Below are 26,677 nucleotides of genomic sequence, written 5' to 3'. Positions count from 1 at the left end.
AATTGTCTTCTCCTCCCCCTCCTTGTCTCCTTCCCTCTCCCCCCTTCATTGCCTCCTCCTTCTCTTCCCATTCCCCCTACTCTTCTCCTCTTCTTCTTCATCTTCCCCCTCCCCTCCTCTTCATCGCCTTCTTCCCCCTCCCCCTTCATTGTCTTCTCTTCCTCCTCCTCTTCCCCCTCCCCCTCATTGTCCTCTTCTCCTCGTCTTCCCACCCCCTACTCTTGGTCTCCTCCTCCTCCTCTTCTACATCTCCCCCCTCCCCCTGTTCTTGATCGTCTTCTTTCCACTCCCCCCTTCATTGCCTTCTTCCCCCTCCTCCCTCTCTTCTTCATCGTCTTCTTCCCCTCCTCTTCCTCCTACCCCCTCCCGGCTTTCGTTGACCCCCCCTACCCCCCAGCGTTGGGAGGACGGTCTTTGCTCTCTCCGGGAGGGCTTAACGGCGCTCCCCCCACTTGGGACCCTGCCAGGGCAGAGTCCGAGCCCCCCTCCTCCTCCTCCCCGCGCTGAACGCAGCCCCGGCCGGCGAGATAAAGTTCCCGGCCGAGGCAGAGAAGCAGACGGGGCGATGGCGGCGCGGGGCGAGGCCGTGGAGGCGGCCAACTTGGCCGTGGTGGTGCGGGCAGCCGGCGAGCTGTGCCTGGTAGGGCGGCTCCGTCTCCCCGGGCCCCGCGGGAGGGAAGGGCGGGCGGGCGCCTGCTTGCAGAAGCTGCCGTTCCGGAGAGGAGCCCTCCCCTCCCTGGGAATGACATTGCAAAGGGGAAACCGGCCTGGCGCTCGGAGGTGGAGGGTGGGTGGGCTTCGGGCAGCCCCCATTGGCCCGAAGGAGAGGCCGTCGCTTCGTGGGCTAAGGGCAGACCCCAGACCCAATTCCCAGGGATCTGGGCGCCGGGAAGCTGGGGGTAGTGGTGGTGGTGGTCTTCTCTTGGGGGTCTCTGGTGAAGTCCTCTCTGGATCAGCCAGGGCTCCGGGCTTTTAGCCAAGGGGTATCTGGGGGATTTGGGGTTAGGAGACTCTCGTTTCATGCGAGAGAGCCAGCAAAAGGGAAAAAGCGATTGTTGTTGAAATTGACCGACTGTTTGTCAATTTCTTTCTTTCTTTCTTTCTTTCTTTCTTTCTTTCTTTCTTTCTTTCTTTCTTTCTTTCTTTCTTTCTTCCTTCTTCTTTCTCTCTTTCCTCTCTCTTCCTTTCCTCCTTCTTTTTTCTTTCTCTCTTCCCTTCACTCCCCTTTCCCCCTTTCCTTCCCTCTCCTCTCCTTTCCTTTCCTTTCCCTTCTTTTCCCTTCCCTTTCCCTTTCCCCTTCTCCTTTCCTTTCTTTTTCCTTTGCTTCCCCTTTTCTCATTTCCTTTCCCTTCTTTTTCCTCCCCTTTCCCCCTTCCCTTCCCCTTCTTTTCCCTTCCCTTTACCCCTTTCCTTCCCCTCCCCTCCTTTCCCTTCTTTTCCCTTCCCTTTTCCTTTCCTTTCCCTTCTTTTTCCTTCCCTTCCCCTTTCCCCCTTTCCTTTCTTTTCCTCTCCTTTTCTTTTTCCTTTCATTAAAAGGCAGCTTTAAAATAAATCACCAACAATATTCCACCCCCCCCCAGGTTTTTCCCTTCACCTGTCCACCCCCTGTGCAAAAGTCTCTTACTGAACCCCTCTGTCCTTCAGCAGATTAGATGTTCCTGGTTTCTAAACCAGATGAATCGGTAGGGGAGGAAAAGGCCCATTATTAATGATTTTATGGCGGTGATCTGTTTCCTACATACTGCTAAGCCACGGCTGGCTTAAACATAGTTTCTCTTTGAGGTTTCCCCTACAAAGCCATCAGCCTCCCAAGGTTGCCATTTGACATTTTATGAGTAGACAACTGACCCTTTGGTTTCATTAAAAGAATGCATCCTGTGGTGTGCGTCTGGTTTACCAAAAGCAAATGTTTGCCAAAACATCATAAAAAGAAATTGCGTTTGTAAATTCCTGTTTTTAAAACTAGGGAGGAATCAAAGTTGAGATTTTGCATCCAGACCTTTAATGAAAAAGCCAAGTAGTTTGTCAGCAGTTGTGAAACATTCCTTTTTTTATATTGGAAAGGGAGGGGCTTATCAATAAAAGAATGAGATGTCAAAACTCTTTGAAAACACCCCCCCCCCCCCACAAAATTACCATTTTTAAGAGGAAGCAAAAAAAGGGGGGGGGGAATTTTCCACTATTACATGGTTTGGTTGTTGAGGTCTTCTCCTTTTGTAACATTTATCAGATTCCAGAATCAAGGCTCACAAGCTAATCATTAAAGAGACTTAAGTATTTTATGGCCACAGAACCGTTTAAGATAATATTATCTCCCCTTTCCCCAGTGAGTACAAAGTTGTTATCTTTAAATAATGCTCCTATCAAGCTTTATTTTCCTCTTGAGGATTTAAAATGTAATTTGTTTCTAAGCGGTGCGTGTCTATAGAAATAGTGGGGAAATCCGATTTCAGTCATTGTTGAATTAGGCAAAGATATTATATGGCGCTGTTCCTGCTAAGCCTTTTTTTTTAAAAAAAGAAAGTGATGCACCATCAAAAGTGGTTTGAAGAACGGTTGAAATCTTTTCCCATTTTCGTTCGGACATTTCTGATCCTCTCCCCAATAATTGTAAATTATTTAGAATTTTTCCCAAGGATTCAAAGCTGCAAACTCAAAAAGAAGGAAAGGAAAGGGGAAAAAACAACAACAATGCAAATTGTGCACCTCCACCCTTGATGGCGAATACAAATTGAAATTTTAAGTTGTTGGCAAGCAAGGGAAGAGCAGGACATGAAATAAGACAGCAATTTTTTTTTGTCTTATAAAAAGAAGTGAAAAGAAGGACAAGGGGTGACATGATAGCAGTCTTCCAATATTTATGGGGTTGCCACAAAGAAGAGGGAATCGAGCTGTTCTCCAAAGCACCTGAGGGCAGGACAAGAAGCAACGGGTGGAAACTAATCAAGGAGAGAAGCAACTTAGAACTGAGGAGAAATTTCCTGACAGTTAATCAGTGGAACAACTTGCCTCCAGAAATTGTGGATGCTTCAACACTGGACGTTTTTAAGAAGATGTTGGATATCCATTTGTCTGAAGTGGTGTAGGATTTCCTGCCTAGGCAGGGGGTTGGACTAGAACAGTGGTCCCCAACCTTTTTATCGCCGCGGACCAGTCAGCCTTTGATAATTTTACCGTGGCCCACTGAGCGCGCGCAGGGGTGGGGGGGCATCTCTTCCCTGGAGCCTTTGCGCACGGCCCAGGAGCTACCATTATAACTTTCAGGCAGGCCTTCCATAAAAATAACATAGAGGTTAGTCTTTCTTCATCTTTTTTATGTCTATTAAATTTTAATAATTAAAACACTATCAGGATCTAAAGCAGGGGTGTCAAACTCGATATCATTGAGGACCATATCAGGATTGTGTTTGACCCTGTGGGGCTGGGTTGGGCGTGGTCAATTTGACATCACTCGTGTTGTGGCCCGAGTGCTCTGGTTCTCCAGGAAGAAGACGGACACCCCGAACGCCATCACCGCCAAGAGCTGCAATTTAGGCGGCAACATAATCCGGAGCAGCCCCATCGGCGGCTGCAGCAGCAGCAGCCGCCGTCACCGCCACCTCCCTGGTCCCACACGTCCGCCCGGAGATCACGACATGACGCGGGGCACTGACAGGGGAGGCCGGGTTGGTGGTGGTGGTGGTTCGGGGAACAGCCTCTGCAGGAGACAAAAACGGCGGCCGCAGACGAGCCAGGGGAAAGCCCGGCGCCGGCGAGAGCTCGCGGGGAAGAGGAGGGGAGGAAACAACCACCTGGGCTTCTCACATTCCTCGCAGCGAAACCTCGCGACGGCACACCCCCACCAACCGCCTCTGAGAGAGGCTCAGTCCGGTGGCCCCACTCCGCACACCGTCCCAGGCACGCGCCCGGCCACCCCAGCCACCAATTTGCGTGCGCTGCTCAGCAACTGAACGCCCGGCCTTAATTCACGCCCCTTTAGCTTACCTCCCCTACCTCGCCGACCAGCCAGAATACTGATTGGACGACGTTGTCCCGTAGGCCTAGCGACTTTCCCTTAGGCCCCCGGCCGCTGCGCGGCCCGGTGCCAGGTACTCCACGGCCCGGCACCGGTCCGCGGACCGGGGGTTGGGGACCACTGGACTAGAAGACCTCCAAGGTCCCTTCCAACTCTGTTACTCTTAATATTCCGTCTTATTTGCGTTTATCCCCCTCCCCACATTCAATCGTGTCTAATTCTCAACACTTCCTGGATAAGTCCCTGCAGTTTTCTTGGCAAGGCTTTTCAGAAATAGTTTACCATTGCCTTTTTCCTAGGGTTCAGAAAAAATGACTGGCCAATTTGTACCCTCCATCAAGGGTGGAGGTGCACAATTTGCATTGTTTTTTCTCCCCCTTTCCTTTCCTTCTTTTTGAGTTTGCAGCTTTGAATCCTTGGAAAAATTCTAAATAATTTACAACGGTGAGGGGAGAGGATCAGAAAAGTCCGAACGGAAATGGGAAAAGATTTCAACCGTTCTTCCAACCACTTTTGATGGTGCATCACTTTCTTTAAAAAAGGCAGGGCAGGAATTTACAATCTCTCTCAACCATGACGCTAGTCTGGTGCTCTATTTATAATTGCACACTCTTAAATCCTTTATGGAATTACCTTTGTAATCCAACCTTTCTACACACCAACAATTCTTACTGATGCTTTTTAATGTTTTAATATAAAAGAGGAATAAGTGGTAAAGGAAACCCTTTTATGTCCAAACAGAACTCCCCCTTATGTTGTTATTTGCTAAGGTGTGTCCATTGCAACTCCATGGACAACGTTCCTCCAGGCCTTTCTGTCTTCTGCTAACCTCTGGATTCCATTTAAGCTCATGTCGACTGCTTCAGTGACTCCATCCATCCACCTCATTCTCCGCCGTCCCCTTCTTCTTTTGCCCTCAATTCTTCCCAGCATGAGGCTCTTCTCCAGTAAGTCCTTCCTTCTCATTAGGTGGCCAAAGGATTTGAGTTTCCTGTTCAGGATCTGGCCTTCTAAAGAGCAGTCAAGGTTGATCTCTTCTAGGACTGACCGGTTGGATTGTTGTTGGGGGCAATATGCTGACTCTGTAAACCGCTTAGAGAGGGCTGAAAGCCCTATGAAGCGGTATATAAGTCTAACTGCTATTGCAGGAGTCTTCTCCAGCATCATAGTTCAAAGACCTCCATTCTTTGGCGCTCAGCCTTCCTTATGGTCCAACTTCCAAAGCCGTCCATTGCAACTGGGAAAACCATAGCCTTGACTAGTTGCACTTTTGTTGGCAGGGTGATGTCTCTGCTTTTTAGGATGCTGTCTAGATTTGCCATAGCTTTCCTCCCCAGGAGCAAGGGTCTTTTAATTTCTTGGCCGCAATCCCCATCTGCAGTGATCTTGTAGCCTAGGCAAATAAAATCTGTCACTACCTGCATTTCTTCCCCATCTACATGTGTCTTATCAAATCATTCAATCAAAATGTTAACATGAGTGTACAAATTACTGTGTACGGTTTATACTTTTTAATTAATTCTTCCTGGAAAAAAAGTTTGTTTAATTGTAGAACGAGAAGCAAATTCTTCACAACCATTAATCCTTGAATGGCAAGGAATTCCCAGGGCAGATTAGCTGATGTAATTTTGGTATGAGCAGCCTTAAGGTTTCGTGTAAAACGGAATCTTCCCTAAATTTCTTTCTCTTTCTTTCTTTCAGGAAAACCGACCAGTTCCTGAACCTGGTCCTAATGGTAAGTTGAGGATTATTCACTTTTGGGAATATTAGCACTTCATTCTCAGCTGGCAATGGGCATGTTGATGAATAGCTTTGGATGGTGAAGGTCGTGTTCAGAGGTAGGTTCCTACTAGTTCGCACCTATTCGCTAGAACCGGTTCGTCAAATCTACCGAACCGGTTAGAAGAGGTTCCACCAGTGGACCCGGAAAGCAGGCCACAGCTACAGAAGAGGTTCCAACATTTTTTGAAACCCACCACTGGTCCTTGGATATGATTATTCTACACTATCATGCTCCTGTTTATAAAACTCAGGGCCTCTGTGAAAGGTAAGGATGACTACTGCGTTTGTGGTGCAATCAGAGCATTGCGTGTGTTGAAGTTGTTTTAACGCAAACCAAAGATGCCTTTTAAGAAACAAGTTTACATCCTATTCTTATGCATGCCAGTGCTGTGTGTGAGGTAATTTAAGGTGGTTCTGACAAGTGTCGTCGGCATCTTCATATCGGGTCGCTTGGGCGGCAAGCCACTCCCATCCGGTCACATGGGCAGCAAGCCACTCCCACAAAGGAGGCCACACCCACAGAGTAGGTTCGAACAATTTTTGAAACCCACCACTGGTCGTGTTCCAGAGCACAGTTGTTACTAAACCGGTCTCATTTATTTGCCAGATTTTATCTTCCCCCTGGTTTATTTATTAGGCATCCTGTGATATAAATATAGTTCAGTGAAATGTAAAAATATGAAGCATTTGAGGGCTTCCCCGACCTGGGATGGGGTTTTTTTTGCAGATGATTCATTACCCAAACTGGGTAACATTATCAGTGCTGGCAATGAAATGTCTGCAAGAAAATAAGCCATCTCAGAGAGCACCAAGAACTCATTTCAACCCTGAGCTACAAATAGTTTCCTTTTAGCGGTATGAATGGCTTGGGATTCTATACCATACAAACAGTGGTGGGATTCAAATAATTTAATAACTGGTTCTCTGCCCTAATGACCAGCTGGGTAGGCGTGGCTTGGTGGTCTTGTGACTGGGTGGGTGTGGCCAACTCAATGTCACTCATGTCGATGGGCGCTTCACCTTAGTTGTTACAACGGAATAAGGGTGAACCGGAGAGGCAGTTTCTGTAAGCAGGGCAATCAAGATGAAGCTAGAAACAACACCAGAATGTTTCCTTCCTGCCTTCCTTACAGGATTAGCCCTGTAAAGTGGGGAAAAAACAAAAGGAGATTTCTTCCAACAACCGGTTCTCCGAACTGCTTAGAAAGTTACCAACCGGTTCTCCCAGATAGGTGTGAACTGGCTGAATCTCACCACTGCATACAAAGCATATAGAAAAAGAGAAGGCCAAAGAACATGAGACAGACTCGGAAGAAGATGAAGGGTCAATGTGAAAGGCAGCCTTCAATAACAATGGTTGAGGCCACCAGAAGTACCAAAAACAGAACATGTATTTCTCTAGACACCCAAAGTGGTAAATGAGGAGGAGGAGGAGGAGGAGGAAGAGGAGGAGGAGGAGGAGGAGGAGGAGGAGAAGAAGAAGAAGAAGAAGAAGAAGAAAGGAACAAGGAGGAGGAGAAGAAAAAGAAAAGTGAGGAGGAGAGAAGAGGAGAAGAAGAAAAGAATGAGGAGAAGAAGAAGAAGAAAAGAATATAGAAGAGGAAAGAAGAAGAATAAAAGAAGAATGAGGAGGAGGAGATAGTCTTTCTTTAACAACAAAATCTTGAAACTCCTCCCCCTTTTTAGTCTAGCCAGTTAGGGATGTGTTTGTCTGAGCTGCTTCCAGATGTTACCTGGATGTTCTGGACTTAACACCCCACCCCTCCGCCCCAGTTCCTTTTGCCTAGGCCCTGGGCAATAGCACCTTCCTATGTCCATCAGGGTCATCTTAGGTCTTCAACTCTACATATTTGTTTTTTTAATCATTGTGATAAAAGTGCCCCAGCTCTGGACGCCAAAGAACAGGATGAAAAGTTCAGCCAGGAAGCCACTTGTCTGAAGGAGCTTACATCGGTGTTGCCCGACAAAGTATGGCCCGAAGTTATCAGTCCTGGCACAGCGATTGCAAAACCGCCTTTCTGGTGTGACTCTTGTACACCACGGGCTTTCTGATTTCCTTGATTGTGTCTCTAGGCCCACCATGAATCAATGTCTGGTAAATTGGAACGGCCCCAGGGTTTGAGTCAGCAGTTCTGGAAGAAATAGGACACAGGTGGATTTTAGGGCATGACTTCATAGATAACCTGGCTGGAGAAAAATATCTAGGCCATGTATTTGATTGGGTCTGATAATTCTATCTCTGAAATGTTCTGTCAAGACTGGGGACGAGAACAGTCAACAGTTTCTTAATTTATTAAGATATATTCAGATAGCTTTGCAAATATGTCACCCTTTTGCTATTATCTTGGAACTGGGTCTGATCCAGGCTCAATTTTTCCATAAAGCTCTTGAGATTGAATGAAAAGAAGGACTCGGGGAGAGATGATAGCAGTCTTCCGATATCTCAGGGTCTGCCCCAAAGAAGAGGGAGTCAAGCTATTCTCCAAAGCACAAAAATTAATAAATGGAAACTAACCAGGGAGAGAAGCAACTTAGAACTAAGGAGAAATTTCCTGACAGTGAGAAAAATTAATCAATGGAACAACTTGCCTCTAGAAGTTGTGAATGCACCAACACTGGAAGTTCTTAAGAAGATGTTGGATGACCATTTGTCTGAAGTGGTGTAGGGTTTCCTGCCTGAGCAGGGGGTTGGACTAGAAGACCTCCAAGGTCCATTCCAAGTATTTTATTCTGTTATTTGGATGGTCTCAACACTGCAGGGACTGCAAAATTGCATCAAAACTCTTCATAGCAAACCATTTGTTTCTTAATGAGTGACTTCTTCTAAATGACCATAAAATTGAATTGATCATGTGATCGACCCATTTTGCAACCTCAGGCTTCATTGCGGACATAAATTGAAGACTACCTGTGTTGTTCTTTGGGGTTTCAGTGCTTCAATTTTTAATCTCATTTACATAAATAGGGCATGTCAATCATAGCAATGTATGGATCCATATCTACTTAAAGGGATTTAGAGGAGCTAATTAATCACGTTTCTGTTGCTTCTAAAGCCGGCCCCTCTTTATAGTGTACATAATAAGGGTTATCAAATATGATTTCACACTCTGGTTTATCTCTTTTTGGAACAGAAGTACTTTTGAAAATGCACTCCGTGGGAATCTGTGGGTCTGATGTCCATTACTGGCAACATGGGCGAATTGGAAATTTTGTGGTGAAGTCTCCAATGGTGCTGGGCCACGAAGCATCAGGAACCATTGTTAAAGTAGGGTCGTCAGTAACCAAGTTAAAGAAAGGTGAGCTGAAGCTGTTCCCAAGTCACCTCCATCTGTCCTCTTAGTAGCTGATGAGTAAGGGTTGAACAGCATATACAAAGAGCTGGAGGTAGGCAACCCCAGCTCCCATTTCAATGGCTACTGATTTGGGACAAACACAACAATTGAATTGTTGGTTTTAGGAGTGAAATCAGCTGGGGAAAAAATAGTGGAATCGAGAAAAACAATGTTTTTTTTTAATCTTGGGCAGATTTATTTATTTTCTGCGATGGCTGTATCTGACTCTTTCTTGTCCCTTTCTCTACAATCTCTCCTTCTGTCCCTAAGCTTCCAAATGACCAAACCACAAAGTATTATTTGGCCTTTGACTTAAAAAAAGGTGGGCAACCATGATTTGTAGACAGATTTGTAGAATCTGTCATTAATGAAGTAGATCCATCTCTGTCTTCTATTTGTCTCTCAATGTCCTTTGTGTAAAATGTGCCAGATCTTCACAGAGTACAGATTTTCAAAGATCTGCCTTATCGGGTTGGAGCTGAGGGGAACTTAACTCTAGAACGACATGATTTCGTGGGGCCTAGCAAATCCAGAAGTTTCTAAATTATATCTCGTCGTCTTCTGAGTAGGCAAATTCCTGTCATTTGATTCTTACCTCAGCTTGAATGTCGGTAATATGACTGGATTGCTCTAATGAATACAAGAAATGCTCTGGGGCTTGTAGATTTCATCAGCTTTCGGGTGATAAATATTTAATACTAGCCAATAACCCAGTTTTCCCGGGTATTTATTTATAAGGGGAAAATGTCCACATCAAACGTAATTTCTAATGTTGGATTTCCCCCCTTACCAGAGGGAGCCCCCTTCTGGAGTACTGTGAATCCGTTACCATGGCAACTCCACTGCGCTGCACAGTAGAAGCCATTTTAAGGCACAACAGACTGTATCTTAACAGAACACCCTCCCCCCCGGGTGTTAGGGGTGTCTTACCCCCATAGTATTTGTTTTCACAGAGTAAGTCATCTGTGTACCAAGTTTGGTTGAAATTGCTCGAAGCGTTCCAGAGTTATCCTGGAACACACACACACACAAACACACACTTTTATATGTATGGATTAATACTCAATACTTCGGAGTTTCTGTTTAGAGTTAAACGGTGTGAATGGGTCTTCTAGATACACACATCTCTTTAGCGGGTCATTTTTCTTTCCTGCTTTCTCTCCTTCCTACGTCCTTGGGGGTCTCGCAGGTGATCGGGTAGCTATTGAGCCTGGGGTTCCGCGGGAAGTCGACGAATTCTGCAAGATTGGACGGTACAACCTCTCACCGACCCTCTTCTTCTGTGCGACCCCTCCAGACGATGGGAACCTGTGCCGATATTACAAGCACGATGCCAACTTTTGCTACAAGTCAGTTGCAATGCTCTTTTTTGGTGGGGGGAACCATGTCACGGAGCTAACCAATCTGAAAAACAATGATGTCGTGTTTTTCCTGGGTTTAATCGACTTTGAGCAGTGTGCAGTTCCAGAAACGTGCAACTTGGGTTACAAGCAGGCAGAATCTCAACCACCACATTGAAATTAAAACCCTAAATCACCCTAAATCACAAGATAACCGTACACAAACTGGGAATCTTTAACATTCAAAACCAAAGAATTAGCTCATGGTCAGAGACTGAATTTCAGATCTTTACAAGCAAAGCAAGTGTTGTTTTTTTTAAAATCACAGCCCTTCCTTTCCCTAATGGATAGACATAGTGCTTTTCCAATTTTCTTTTCAAATCACTATTGTTTCCCCCCCCCCCCCCTAGAACATTTCAGTGATTTGGAAAGAAATTTTTTTTTTAATCACACGATAGTAGTTTTTTTATGCATATTTCTAAAGTGTTTAAAACCAGCGGGCTGTAAAATTTAGGGATTAACTAACACGGGAAGTTAACAGGTGGCTCAGTGGCTTAAACGCTGAGCTTCTCGGTCAGAAAGGTTGGCAGTTCGGCAGTTCGAATCCCTAGCACCACGTAACCGAGTGAGCTCCCATTACTTGTCCCAGCTTCTGCCAACCTAGCAGTTCAAAAGCACATAAAAATGCAAGTAAAAAAAGAGGGACCGCCTTTGATGGGAAGGTAACAGTGTTCCATGCGCCTTCGGCATTTAGTCATGCTGGCCACATGACCACGGAGATGTCTCCGGACAGCGCTGACTGCCCCCTAGAGTCGGGAACGACTAGCACGTATGTGCGAGCGGGAAACCTTTACCTTTAACAATGGAAGTAAAATACTTGTTCAGTTCTGCAGGGCATGGAGAACGTAAAAATGATTACCAAATGTATTTATTGTAATGATTTATATGGCTGCTATATCCCACAATGACCCTGGGCAGTGCACATCGATTAATGCAAACAATTAGAAATTCATCCATTAAGGAGCGTTTGAGTTCACGGAAATAATTCTAACCGATAGAGCTAACTCAGCCTTCTGCTCTGATGCTTAGGACAATCTGTATGGATACGATTCAGATGTAATAGAGAGATTAGTAATGAAGAAAGAAAAAACTCCTATTAAAGGAGAGTATTTGTAGCTCAGGGTTGAAATGAGGGCTCCTTGGTGCCCTCCGAGCTTGCTGGTTTTCTTGCAGACCTTTCATTACCATCACTGGGTAACATCAGACTGATGATGTTGCCTAGTTGGGTAATGAAACATCTGCAAGAAAACGAGCACGCTCAGAGAGCAACCCTCCAAAAAAAAACCCCTCCTCAAAAATGCATTGTTATAATTCTGCGAGAGGCAAAAAAGGAGAATATAATATTACGCATCCCCGTTAACCCTTTTCCTCTGCAGCTGTTAATAATTCTTTGAAAGTTGTAATCGTTTTTGGAATTTTTTTTGAACTTGGAATCATTTTTGAATTCTTTGTATATTTTAATAATTCCTGGAATGTTTTCTCCACACCACCTTCCCATATTGTCTACAACAGTGATGGGAAAACTTTTTTGGCTCGCGTGCCAAAAGTGGGGGGGGGAGCGCAAAGGGGTCATGCGTGGGGGTGTGCCACACTCATAATGTAATGCGTAACCCCAGCGCGCATGCGCACATGATCAGCGCTCCCCCCCCCTCCATTTTTGGCATGCTTTTTTTTTCGCCCTCCCCAGGCTCTTATAAAGCTTCTGGAGCCCGGGGAGGGCGAAAAAATGGCCTCAATAAAAGGCTGAAGTGAGCTGGCCAGCGCCCGCATGTGCAATGCCTCGCGTGCCCCGACAAACGGCTCCGCGTGCCACAGGTTCCCTATCCCAGGTCTAGAATTTTATTTTTTTGGCCTCCAAAGTCCTGTAGCAGGTAAAAGAGGACTTTCTCCATCCATAGTTAAGGGACTGGGAGTTGTCGGTTAGACAAAAAGGTTGCGTGTTCCTGTTTTCAGACGCTGGAGTCTACACTAAAGATTAAGGCGCCTCTTAAAATACCAGAACTGGTGAGCATAGAAGAGCAACGCCTGCAGGCAGTTGGCTGATCTGAAAGCCCGATAATGCCAGCAAGATTAACTGCCGCTTTGAAATAAAGGAAGTAACCGTCTTGCTCCACACCGTTCGTTTGCAGAAAATCTCTTGCGGTGGAGAGTTTTGAAGAAATTGTATATGTCAGTTCCAGAAGGATTAAAGGATTGGCCTGAAATTCATCCTTTTCTAGCAGAGGTTACTAACCATTTACGAGATGAAGGACTGTCATTCAATGGCCTTTGACATGCTTACCTAGAAAAATATATTATATTATATTATATTATATTATATTATATTATATTATATTATATTATTATATTATATTATATTATATTATATTATATTATATTATATTATATTATATTATATTATTATTATATTATATTATATTATATTATATTATATTATATTATATTATATTATTATATTATATTATATTATATTATATTATATTATATTATATTATATTATATTATATTATATTATATTATATTATATATTATATTATATTATATTATATTATATTATATTATATTATATTATATTATATTATATTATATTATATTATATTATATTATATTATATTATTATATTATATTATATTATATTATATTATATTATATTATTATATTATATTATATTAATTACATATATTATATTAATTATATATTATATTAATTATATATTATATTTATTAGATTGGATTGGATTAGATTAGATTGGATTATATCATATATCATATCATATCATATCATATCACCATATCATATCATATCATATGTCATATCACTATTCTATACTATACTATACTATATTATTATATTACATTACATTACATTACATTACATTACATTACTATATTATATTATATTATTATATTATATTATATTATATATTATTATATTATATTATATTATATTATATTATATTATATTATATTATATTATATTATATTATATTATATTATATTATATTATATTATATTATATTATATATTATTATATTATATATTATTATATTATATTATATTATATTATATTATATTATATTATATTATATTATATTATTATATTATATTATACTATACTATACATTATACTATACTATACTATACTATACTATACATTATATTATTATATTATTATATTACTATTCTATTCTATGCTATACTATATTATATATTATATATATTATATTACTATTCTATTCTATACTATACTAATATTATATTAATTATATTATATTATATTATATTAATTATATTATATTATATCATATATCATATTATAATATTATTATATTTTTATATATTTATATTATTATATTATTATATTATAATATTATTATATTATATTATATTATATTATATTATATTATATTATATTATATTATATTATATTATATTATATTATATTATATTATATTATATTATATTACATTACATTACATTACATTACATTACATTACATTACATTACATTATATTACATTACATTACATTACATTATATTACATTACATTACATTATATCATCATATCATGTCATATATTACACTATACTATACTACATTATATTACATTATATTATATTATATCATTGCATTGCATTACTATATTATATTATTATAATTATATATCATATATAATATATTATAATTATGTCATATATCACATTATTATATTATATTAGTTAAATTTCCGTGTCAGAATTTTAATATAGCAACTTTCTGTGGCTTACGATATAATAAAAAGTTAAATAATATAATAAACAGTTCAAAAGCACTAAAAACAATTCAAATTAGAATAAAAAGATACAAAGAATAAAATAAATCAGGAGCCCTCCTTCCCAAAGGAGTCTAAAGTAGAATATATATTTCTCACTCACGTGAACACGGTGGATCCAACAGGGATACGTTTTGGAGTCAATATCACGCATTGTTTTAATGAATTATCCAGTTCAGGGTTCTCCAAACTTGGTGACTTCAGACCCGTGGACTTCAGCTCCCAGAATTCCTCAGCCAGCTGGGGAATTCTGGGAATGGAAGTCCACAAGTCTTAAAGTGGCCAAGTTTGGAGACCCCTGAAATAAATGATTAAAAAGACGGGATCAAACTTTCCTTACCTGTTCTTTCCAGCTGGCTTGCAGCATCCAGAGATATTTACTCCCCAAATATCCATGATCACTTGATGGTGGGTCTAGAATGAGAATTTCAAGGAATGACAATTAACTAGCTAGGTAACCAGTGACTGTAGTATCTTGGGTTTGTGCTTAATTTATGTTAAGCCATTGTTCTTAGGTTTTGAATATTGATGCTTTGAGGATTTGGGGAACTTTGGTTTCTACTTTGGTTACACACACTAATGGAAGTTCTTCGGTCTGTTTGGTCTTCTTGCAGGCTTCCAGACAATGTCACCTTTGAAGAAGGCGCTCTTGTTGAGCCCCTTTCAGTTGCAATTCACGCCTGTAGAAGAGCCGAGGTGACATTGGGTAGCAAAGTCTTCATTTGTGGTGCTGGTATGGAAGATTTTGGCATTTCTTTGATTTTTTCCAGAACGGATGTGTTATATTGGTCCCAACGGATGCCTCTTCCCAGGCAAAAAACCCCCCCAGCTTCCATCATCTCAAGTGGAGGCCACTTCGAATGTGACATCCACTTTTCTCTTTCCAAAAGGTTCACCTGGGATTCTGTCACTGCTTTTTTTAAAATAAAGCACAAGACCATCTCTACTGGGACACTTTCGTTGTTTCCCACCGATGCTCTTTTTATAATGTAGTTGTTGTGGCCCACTAGCAGCCAGCACAGCTGGGAGCAGATTCGGACAGTGAGGAGGTTGGGGAGGAAGATGGGCCAGTCCTGGAGTCTGGGGAAGGCTCTGATGAGGGCTCTGTGTCGGAGGCAGAGAGGCGGCCAGAGCCGTATGCCAGTTATCCGCTGCCTTCGGAGTCAGACATTAGTGAGGCAGATGAACAGCTGGAGCCTGTTCCCAGTGTGCGCATGCGCAGAGTTGCCAGACGAAGAGAACAGCTGAAGAACAGGAGTTGACTTGGGAGTAAGAACACAGGTGGACAATGAATGGCCCCTCCCAGAGGAAATAAAAGAGGAGTGAAAGGGGAGTGGAGTTTGCAGGAGGCAATTAGTTCACTTCATTGGCTTGTGACTCTCCGAGACTCCTTGCCAAGTTTTGCAGATATCGGCCTGGCAGCTCTCCAAGCCAGATAAAGTCTGTGACTGTAAATCCTCCCTTGAAAGACTTTGCTGGATGTGAATGAGCAGAGTTCACTAATAAAAAAAGGGTTTTTTTTGTCAGGACCAGGAGTTTCCTTCATGCTCTTGGGGAACCTCGGTCAGAACAATAGTTTTATTGTTTAAAAAAGGAAGATGTTCCTTAGAAGTGGCCGTGGGCCATTAGCAATAGCAATAGCAGTTAGACTTATATACCGCTTCATAGGGCTTTCAGCCCTCTCTAAGCGGTTTACAGAGTCAGCATATCCCCCCCACAGTCTGGGTCCTCATTTCACCCACCTCGGAAGGATGGAAGGCTGAGTCAACCTTGAGCCGGTGAGATTTGAACCGCCGAACTGCAGATAGCAGTCAGCTGAAGTAGCCTGTAGTGCTGCATTTAACCACTGCACCACCTTGGCCTCAGTTGTTATGCTTTATCCACCCAATATTGTCACGGGACTAAGAAAGATGATTTTGCCAATCTCACTGGCCAGACTAACAATTAGGAATTTTCTCTGCAGTACTGCACCCTAACCATTGTGCCACCTTGGCTCTTGTCATTAAACTGTGCAATAAATAACCAGACTTCCCTCTTGGTGTTCCCTCTGTCTTCTTAGGACCCATTGGGCTCGTGACTTTGCTTATTGCTAAGGCGATGGGAGCAGCACAAGTGGTGATTAGCGGTAAGATCAATTTGCCATCTTGATTTATTTTTCTGTGTGTTTTGCAGTTCAGCTTTCCAAGTTTACGTGCGATAAAGGACTCGTGTTGCTTGGGTAAATACAGAGCTTTTAAATGGGACAAAGGAGGAAACATTATTCAAGACAAGAGGCAAATCTAGCGAGCACCATTTTTTTCCCCCTTCTAAATCTTAATGGTGTCTTTATTTATTTATTTATTAGACTTACATACCGCTTCATAGGGCTTGCAGCCCTCTCTAAGCGGTTTACAGATTTTTAGCAAATTGAGTCAGCGTATCGCCCCCACAGTCTGGGTCCTCATTTCACCCACCTCGGAAGGATGGAAGGCTGAGTCAACCTTGAGCCGGTGAGATTTGAACCGCTGAACTGCAGATCACAGTCAGCTGAAGTGGCCTGCAGTACTGCACCCTAACCACTGCGCCACCTCAGCTCTTTTGCATCAATCATGAAGAATGGCCGTTCAATATTAAGTCTAGTATGAATCTGTAGAGTCTCTGTGCCATCTTTTGCCATGTGTTTATGGTTTTCCCAATCAAAACCGCCACTTTTTTGATGGACTTCTCATGCAAATATAAACCAGGTGATCTAGCTCTGGGTTTAGAGATCATCAGAGATCGGTTAGATCCCTCTATATATTTGGAGACTTTGAATATTCTTCTCTGGGACAGGATTCACCAACCTTTCGGACCTCAGGGACCACGGAATTCATAATTTTAAATCCCGCGGACCGCTAATATGATCTGCCTAATGATAGGCTGGGTGGGCGTGGCTAGGTGGTCATGTGACTCGGTAGGTGTGGCCAACCCGATGTCACTCATGTCAAGGGGAGAGAGCTGAGGTGGCGCAGTGGTTAAATGCAGCACTGCAGGCTACTTCAGCTGACTGCAGTTCTGCAGTTCGGCTGTTCAAATCTCACTGGCTCAGGGTTGACTCAGCCTTCCATCCTTCCGAGGTGGGTAAAATGAGGACCTGGATTGTTTTGGGGGCGATATGCTGACTCTGTAAACCGCTTAGAGAGGGCTGAAAGTCCTATGAAGCGGTATATAAGTCTAACTGCTATTGCTAAGGGGCACCTCGCCAGCCTCTACTCACCTCTCCCTTCCCGCCCACTCCTCACCTGCCCGCCCCGGCTCCTTAGGGCCCCAACAGGAAGCAGTTGCTGGAGCTAAACAGCCACCATGAGAAAGAATTCAGTTCCAATTGGATCTGACCATAAAGGAGGCTCAGCAGAAGCACCTCACTGAGGACTACGAGCATAGGCTTTCCAAGCAGAGGGAAGACCTGCGGGAGTGCAAGGCCAGGTACTGGCGCCTGGAGGCTTAGCGGGCTGAGATGGCCAGCCAGTTCCACGCCGTGATGCAGTCCCACCTAACGTGACCTTTGTTTTAGTTGTGCTTAATTCTGGAGCCTGGCCTTCCCAGGCCAATCAATATTTGCTTTGAAAATGTTGTGTAGTCCTGGCATTAAAAAAAATAATCTATTTGTCGATGGCTTGGCTTGCTACTCAAATCAGATTCGTAGGAAAACGAGTGTAAATAGAATAGATTGGAATGCAAGAAATGCAGTTGCTCTCTGACATTGGTCAAATATATCCAAGGTAGGAACAAATAATCAGAGATTCTGTTCCTTCAAATCATAAAGGCTAACAGAGAAACGGCTGCCAAAAGTCACACTAAATTAACTCTGTGATACAAGGGTCAATTAAAACCCTGCTCCTTATGTCCTTAGGATGTTGACGCAGCCCAGGTTCTGTTGCCTTAAGGCAGGGGTCTTCAAAGGTTTCAAACGGGGCCAATTCATGGTCCCTCAGACTGTTTGGGGTGTGTGGGTGTGTGGCAGAGCTGCTGGGTGGGCGTGGCTAAGTGGTCACATGACTGGGCGGGCATGGCTAGGTGGTCATGTGACTGGGTGCGCGTGGCCAATATAAGTAGCCTATTAAACAATACACACAAATTAAACTTTAATTTGTTATGCTCCTGGGGGTAGAAAGCAGATGAGTGAAGGGATGTGGCCGCTTTGGAAGGGGACTTCTATTTGTCTCTCTTTCACTCCCCCTCCTTCCCTTCGTCCATCTCTCTCTCTCGAGTCCAAAAACGGGTCCGTTTTTGGCCTCCTGAGGTCTCCGGAAGGTTGATAGGGGCCGGCAGGTAGATATGGCGACATGGGTAGGGCAATCTTGTGGTCTCATGCGGGCTGGATTAATGGCTTCGGCGGGCCGTCTCTAGCCCCCGGGCCTTAGTTTGAGGACCCCTGCCTTAAAGGCTTGATGAGACGCCCCTTAAGTGATGTGGGAGATGATAGGATCCCGTTGAAGGAGTAGTAAAACCCTTGTGTCCCCTTTCCCCAAAATGCAATATGGCATAGTCCATTAGAAGTAATTCTCAACTTACAGCCACAACGGGACCCAGATTTATCGTTGTTAAGCAAGACATTGGTTAAATGAGTTTTGCCCAGTGGTGGGATCCAACCCATTTAACAACTGGTTCAGTGATCGCAGGCTTCGCTTGATGTCATACCAAGAGACGCCACTCCAGTGGTGGGATTCAGCCAGTTCGCACCTATTCAGGAGAACCGGTTGGTAACTTTCTAAGTAGTTCAGAGAACCAATTGTTGGAAGAAATCTTTTGTTTTTCCCACTTTACAGGGCTAATCCTGTAAGGAAGGCAGGAAGGAAACATTCTGGTGTTGTTTCTAGCCTAATCTTTATTGCCTTGCTTACAGAAACTGCCTCTCTGGTTAACCCTTATTACATTGCAACAGCTAAGGCGAAGCGCCCATCGACCTGAGTGATCTTGAGTTGGCCATGCCCACATGGTCACATGAACACTGAACCCCGCCCCTACCCTGCTGGTCATTAGGGCAGAGAACCGGTTGTTAAATTATTATGAATCCCACCACTGCGCCATTCCTCTCAGATAATAATTAAATTAACCCCTTGGATCCCATTGGCGCTTCTGGTTTTTTATTTTTATTTTTATGATGGCTATGAAGTTTTGCTTTCTTTGCCCTATAGATTTGTCTGCTCCCCGCCTTGAAAAAGCGAATGAAATTGGGGCTGATTTCACCATCCCGGTCAAGGGGCAGAGCCCTGAGGTGTTGGCCAGTAAGGTGGAAAGCTTGTTAGGTTGTATGCCTGACATCACTTTGGAATGCACGGGGGCCGAATCCTGCATCCAGACTGGAATCTATGTAAGTCTTTAATAGCTTAAAGGCATCGGGAATAATCTTCCGTCTCTCAATTGTGGGCGTTGAGGAGAAGAGAGGGAGATTCTAGAGCAAATTGATATTTAGAACAATTAACCAGTGGGACGTCTTGTCTCCAGAACTTGCAGGTGCCCCAAAACTGGAGATTTTTAAGAAGAAATTGGACAGCCATTTATATGAGATGATCTAGGGATTCCTACCAGGGCAGGGGGTTGGTTTAGAAGATCTCCAAGGCCCCTTCCAGCTCTGTTATTCTGTTATGGTACAGGGAATGTTGGCTTCTGGAGAATTTGGAAATGAACTTGGATCTCCTTAGAATAGAATAACAGAGTTGGAAGGGACCTTGGAGGTCTTCTACTCCAACCCCCTGCCTAGGCAGGAAACCCTACACCACTTCAGACAAATGGTTGTCCAATCTCGTCTTAAAAACTTCCAATGTTGGAGCATTTACAATTTCCAGAGGCAAGTTGCTCCACTGATTAATTGTTCTAACTGTCATCTAACTGGATTCCCCGAGCAGCACACAGGAGAATGGGTAGGTCTAGTTTAATGAAAAGAAGGAATAGTGGAGACATGATAGCAGTCTGGTTATCCAACATCTTCTTAAAGACTTCCAGTGTTGGAGCATTCGCAACTTCTGGAGAGAAGCTGTTCCACTGATTAATTGTTCTCACTGTCAGGAAATTCCTCCTTAGTTCTAAGTTGCTTCTCTCCTTGATTCGTTTCCACCCATTGCTTCATGTCCTGCCCTCGGGTGCTTTGGTGATTAGCTTGACTCCCTCTTCTTTGGGGCAGCCCCCGAGATATCGGAAGACTGCTATCATGCCTCCCCTGGTCCTTCTTTTCATCAAAGTAGACCTACCCAGTTCCAGCAACTGCTCTTCATACGTTCTAGACCTAATCCTCTTTGTTGCTCTTCTCTGCACTCCTTATTTCTTCTCAGGCAACGCGTCCTGGTGGGACTTTAGTTTTGGTGGGTCTTGGCCCAGAAATGGTCACCGTGCCCATCGTGACGGCTGCGGTGCGTGAGGTGGACATCCGTGGGATCTTTCGATACTGCAACACGTAAGTATTCGTCATGGGTCTAGAGGAGCAAATAGAGATGTATTGTCCTCGTATTTGGCCACCTTGGGGTGGGGTGAGGAATGAGGTTGTATTGATCTTGGACACTGAATCGAGAACTGTGAAATGTTCTTAAGACTTTGGTCAACTATTTTTTTTTAAAAAAAGTTTAAAAGAGAACAAAACGTACATCTTGCAAAGTTCTTGAAATCTGATAAGTTTGTTCCCTGCGCCTCGTACGGAAGGAAAAATAGGCTTTCATTGTCTAGCAGATATTTTGTGGTCAAAACATGGTGCGGCTAAGGAAATAATGGTAACCCATTCTGCATGGTTTTTATCAAGAGGGTGTGGAGGAGTTTGAAATGGATAGAAAATATTGTACAATAGAGATATAATTTAGGTACACAATGTCTGGGTGGTTAATCTAAGCCCTATTGTGCAAACGTCTAATACCTTGAACAGAATTAAAAAGGGAGAGAGAAACAAAATCTTAAATATAATTTAAATACAAATTTAATTCATTTCCACGGAAGTAATTTAAATGCATTCAAATACATCGTACTGAGTTTTCAGTGGTAACCCTCGGAGGTTTCCTGATTCTTTTTGTTTTAACACAATACAATTGCGCGTAATCCTCGACACACAACCGCAGTCGAGACCAAAATTTCTGTTGTTAAGTGAGAGAGTTGTTCAGTGAGTTTTGCCCCGTTTTGTTGCCAGGGTTGTTAAGTGAATCACTGCAGTGCTTAAGATGCTTAACACAGCTGTTAAGTGAAACTTTGCTTGACTTTAACTTTGCTTGTCAAAAGTTTATAAAAAGTTGATCACATGACTACAATACCCCGCAACCGTCATAATTGTGAGTCAGTTGCCAAGGGTCTGAATTTTGCTCAGGTGATTGTCGGGATATGGCAGTGGTCGTAAGTGTGAAAAACGATCATACCTCACTTTTTTCCTGTGCTGTTGTAACTTTGAACTAAATGTACCTGTATATTTGTGTTTAGAAGGTGAGACCACCTCTGCTCATTGATGGGTCTTGGAAATCTCTTTCTAAAAATAAACCTGGGATCTGTTTTTTTGATGGTTAACTCAGAGAATCAGGAGTTAGAACTACTAAAATTACAAGAGAAATATTAAATCTATCATCTATTTCTATCTATCTATCTATCTATCTATCTATCTATCTATCTATCTATCTATCTATCTATCTATCTATCTATCATCTATCTATCTATCTATCTATCTATCTATCTATCTATCTATCTATCATCTATATCTATCTATCTATCTATCTATCTATCTATCTATCTATCTATCTATCTATCTATCTATCTATCTATCTATCTATCTATCTATCATCTATCTATATCTATCTATCTATCTATCTATCTATCTATCTCTCTCTATCTCTCTCTCTCTCTCTCTCTCTCTCTCTCCCTCCCTCCCTCCCTCCCTCCCTCTCTCTCTCTCCCCCCCCCCCACACGGTACTCCAAACACTCACTGGAGAAAAATACTGTGTGTGGGGGGGGTAAGACACCCCTAATGCCCCTCGAGGTGTGTGTTCTACTAAAATACAGTCTGTTGTGCCTTAAAATGGCTTCTACCGTACTGCTGTAAAATGGCTTCTACTGTACAGCACAGCAGGGATGCCATGATAACAGCTTCATAGTACTCCATGAGGAGGCTCCCTCTGGTAAGGCGGAAAATCCAACATTAGAAATTACGTTCGGTCTCGACATTTCTCCCCTATAAATAAATACCTGGGTTATCGGCTAATAGTGATTAGTAGTAGCAGTAGCTGCAGCAACAATAATAATAATATCATCATCCTTGCCACAACCTTCCGTTCAAAATCTGGATATGTGTGCAATTCCCTTTTTTTTTGCCTTTTGCTTTCTTCGCAGGTGGCCCATGGCGATCGCGATGCTCGCATCGAAAAAAATCAATGTGCAACCGCTGGTGACCCACCGTTTTCCTTTGGAAAGGGCCATGGAAGCGTTCGAGGCAACTAAGAAAGGGATCGGGATAAAAATTATGCTGAAGTGTGACCCAAACGACCAGAATCCCTAAAAAACATAAAATAACCCCAATCATTGCATCCCGTTCTACTTTCCCCTTCGGGAGAATTAAGTCCGAGGAGAAGAAAATGTAAACATAGTGACTCAGAGCCTTAAACCGCCGATAATGTAGAGCCCTCGTCAAGGAAATAAATGTTATGCAAATGATTTGGAAACTTGAACCTTAACCTTTGAGTTGGAATGAATAAATGACCTCTGTCCTTACAAGTGAAATGTGTGAACCAGCGCTGAACTGTAAAATTAGGATCTCCATGTTTAATTTTCGGCCCAATGCAGCTCTCTGGGTCTCAAAAGGCATCAGGGGGAGGGCAGGACTTCCTAGGTGAGACCTCAGGACTGATGGTTCCAACTGGACCTTCTCGTTGGGTAAACATGGATGTGTTTGGTGCATCAGGAGCCATTCAGAATTTGAAACCACCGTCCTTCGTGATTGTTCCGAGCTGCTTCTTGTAGACTTTGAAGCTGCTACACACTTTTCCCATCAGTTCAGAAGTTCCTGCTGGAGTTAGTATGACGTTCTATCTAGACCAATTTACACGGAGGCATGGCTACCTACCAACATCTGCTGGGAACTTTGGATTATGATCTTGTAAGATTGTCTACTGTGTGAATGAATGGCACAGAAAGTAGGGCTATCAATTCTCCATTCCATCTGAAGAAATCCTTCCTTCCTTCCTTCCTTCCTCCCTCCCTCCCTCCCTCCCTTTTCTCTCCTCCCTTTTCTCTCCTCCCTTGTATGTCCTCCAACCCGCCCTCCCTTGTCTCTCCTTCCATTTTTCCTCCCTCCCTCGTCTCTCTTCCTCCCTCCCTTCTCTTTTTCCTTCCTCCATCCCTCCCTTGTCTCCCTCCCTCCTGCATCTCTCCTTCCTTCCTTCCTTCCTTCCTTCCTTCCTTCCTTCCTTCCTTCCTTTTCTCTCCTCCCTTGTCTCGCCTCCAACCCTCCCTCCCTTGTCTCTCCTTCCTTTTTTCCTCCCTCCCTCCCTCGTCTCTCTCTTCCTCCCTCCCTTCTCTCTTCCCTCCCTCCCTTGTCTCTGCTTCCTTCCTCCTTCCCTCCTTCCCTCCCTTCTCTTTTTCCTTCCTCCCTCCCTCCCTTGTCTCCCTCCCTCCTGCATCTCTCCTTCCTTCCTTCCTTCCTTCCTTCCTTCCTTCCTTCCTTCCTTCCTTCCTACCTACCTACCTACCTACCTACCTACCTACCTTCCTACCTACCTTCCTACCTACCTACCTTCCTACCTACCTACCTACCTACCTACCTACCTATCTACCATGGTAAGGGATGCTAGAAACCTGCCGGAGTTGCATCATCCTTCCTCCATATCTCCTGGAGACTCTTGAGGTCACAGGTTATTCGTCACCACTGAACAACATCATACTTCTCCTAGCGCTAACTGCTCTACGGATGTACATTGGTGCATGTATGTGGAAAGAGCACCCTGGTTGCTCCAGGGCTCAGTCCTTCTGCAAATACAGCTATTGTGCTGGGACATCCTGGTTTTGTAACCTCACAGGGGATGGCTTTGCCCCTCACAGTTAGGGCAAGGGCCACTTCCTTGTAAAGCCATGCCCCTTTGTGGGATGCAGGCACGTGCCACAAAAGCAAAAAAGCCACACCTCCTTGTGGCATGGAGACCCATGGTCCAGGTGGGGAACTTTAACTTGGAAGGTTCCCATTGGACCATTGGCACCCCTCCCACCCTGTGTCTTCCCTAGGAGGCTTATCTGGTAACCCCAAGGAGAACTTTCACTCGCGAGGCCTCGGTGGAATCAAGTTTGTTGTTCCTAGTTAAAGAAGTGACGTTGCCTGAGCAAATAGAAGAAGAAAGTCGCTTCTCTGAAGTCTGTTGACATGGCTCAAAAGTCTTCCACGGGTTGATTCATTGCTCTGCAAGCTGATCCTGAGCTGTTTGAAAATTCAAAGCGTTGATAAAAATGCTTCCTCCCCTCCCTCTCTCCCACCTTATTCCTATTCTGGTCTCTTGTCATTTGAGGCACCGTTTGCCTCTGCGTAAGGGTGGGGCAGTCCTGCTAACCACAATTTCAGCAGTGTTTGCAGATTGTCGGCGTCCTAATCTTTTTTTTATTTTTTTAATCTAAACATTGAAAGGCAACACTTCAGTATTTCCAATCCCCTCCACACTTCCTGAAAGCCAGGCTTCTAAAAAATACACCGCTGTGTATTTATCTGGGCACAAGCTTCCTCTTTATTCCAACGAAAGGTGCTTAGAATTATAGAATTAGTCCCTTAAGAAGAATAACAGAGTCGGAGGGCACCTTGGAGGTCTTCTAGTCCAACCCCCTGCTCATGCAGAAAACCCTACACCACTCCAGACAAATGGTTCTCCAATCTCTTCTTAAAAACTTCCAGTGTTGGAGCATTCACAACTTCTGGAGGCAACTTCTGTTCCACTGATTAATTGTTCTAACTGTCAGGAAATTTCTCCTTAGTTCTAGGATGCTCCTCTCCTTGATTGGTTCAAATATTGCCAACTTTCTAAAAGCAAAGCAATCTTAAAACAAGAAACACAATGATTCACTTTTCTGCAGACAAATGGCGGCTCAACTTCTTCTTAAAAGCTTCCAGTGTTGGGACATCCACAGATTCCACTGATTCATTGTTCTCCCTGTTAGGAAATTTCTCCTAGGTTCTAGGTTGCTTCTCTGCTTGATTAGTTTCCATCCAGCGGTGGGTTCCGGATCCTGTTGCAACTGATAGTGTTGCAACGGGGCTCGGCATCCCCCACATGAACACGCGCATGCGTCCTTACCTCTTGCGATGCCTCTGCGAGCCTCTGCGACGCTCCAGCTGCTCGGCGGAGCATTGCACATGCACCGTGTGCTCCGTGCGCGGACGTGCCAAAGAGCTCAAATACAGGTGAGTTCAGGTAGGCCCTCCGGAGCATTGTACCAGAATGTTACCCAGTGCTCCGGGCAGGCACCAGTACGCCTGTACCGGGGCGTACCGCCTGCAAACCACCACTGTTTCCATCCATAGTTTCTTGTCCTACCTACAGGTGCTTTGGAAAATAAATTGACTCCCTCTTCTTTGTGGATATTAGATAATTAGAACACTGCTACCATGTCACTCCTAGTCCTTCTTTTCATCAAACTAGACACACATAAGGTATATTTATGTACCCTGGGACCAGAGCAGTGGTGGATTTCAAAAATGTTTTAGAACCTCTTCTGTAGGTGTGGTCTGCTTTGTGGGAGTGGCTTGCCGGCCATGTGACCGGATGGGAGTGACTTGCCAGCCATGTGACTGGGTGGGAGTGGCTTGGCAGCCATGTGATGGAGTGGGAGTGGCTTGGCAGTCATGTGACTGGATGGGCGTGACCAACTTGTAAAATGTGGTGAAACTCACTTAACAACACTCTTGCTTAGCAACCAAAATGTTGGCTCAGAAACTCTGGCATTTGAAGCACACGAGTCTTAAGCTGTCAAGTTACAAGACCCTTGCACCCCTAACCCTTTAGAAAAAAAAAAACCCAGGGAGGTTCAAACTTGGCAGCTTTAAGACTTGTGGACTTCAACTCCCAGAATTCCTCCTCCAGTCATGTTGGCTCAGGAACTCTGGCACTGAAGTGTGCAAGTCTTAAAACTGTCAAGTTACAACACCCTTGCACCCCAAACCCTTTAGAAAAAACCCTCAGGGGTGTTCAAACTTGGCAGCTTTAAGACTTGTGGACTTCAACTCCCAGAATTCCTCCTCTCGCTCTTCATCTTGATGATGGGTGGACGGGCAGGGGGAGGGAACTGGAACCGGTTCTAAACGGTACTGTAGATTTGTGGAACCTCTTCTATAGAAGAGGTTAGAACTGGTAGGAACTCAACCCTGGACCGGAGGTGATAT

The 26,677-nt window shown here is 43.6% G+C and overlaps 1 protein-coding gene across 1 annotated transcript; it reads left to right on the top strand.

Moving 5' to 3' along the window:
* The first annotated feature begins 340 nt into the window (after positions 1-340).
* Positions 341-23,034, top strand: SORD (sorbitol dehydrogenase). The gene is made up of 9 exons (XM_032233285.1): positions 341-640; positions 5,717-5,750; positions 8,929-9,093; positions 10,319-10,478; positions 14,954-15,072; positions 16,399-16,464; positions 19,496-19,671; positions 20,630-20,751; positions 22,654-23,034. Exons 1-9 carry the CDS (start codon positions 566-568, stop codon positions 22,817-22,819), a joined length of 1,083 nt encoding a protein of 360 aa, XP_032089176.1. The 5' UTR covers positions 341-565; the 3' UTR covers positions 22,820-23,034.
* Positions 23,035-26,677: the final 3,643 nt, after the last annotated feature.

This window comes from Thamnophis elegans, chromosome 16 (assembly GCF_009769535.1).
Source record: "Thamnophis elegans isolate rThaEle1 chromosome 16, rThaEle1.pri, whole genome shotgun sequence".
In the NCBI taxonomy this organism is placed as follows: Eukaryota; Metazoa; Chordata; class Lepidosauria; order Squamata; family Colubridae; genus Thamnophis; species Thamnophis elegans.
Note: the sequence above shows the minus strand (reverse complement) of the source record. Positions and strands in the feature narration are given on the sequence as shown.

Coding starts and splice junctions, on each gene's coding strand:
- SORD (XM_032233285.1), top strand. CDS start 566: ATGGCGGCGCGGGGCGAGGCCGTGGAGGCGGCCAACTTGGCCGTGGTG. Junction 10,479..14,953: donor GATGCCAACTTTTGCTACAA/GTCAGTTGCAAT, acceptor GTCTTCTTGCAG/GCTTCCAGACAATGTCACCT. Junction 20,752..22,653: donor ATCTTTCGATACTGCAACAC/GTAAGTATTCGT, acceptor CTTTCTTCGCAG/GTGGCCCATGGCGATCGCGA.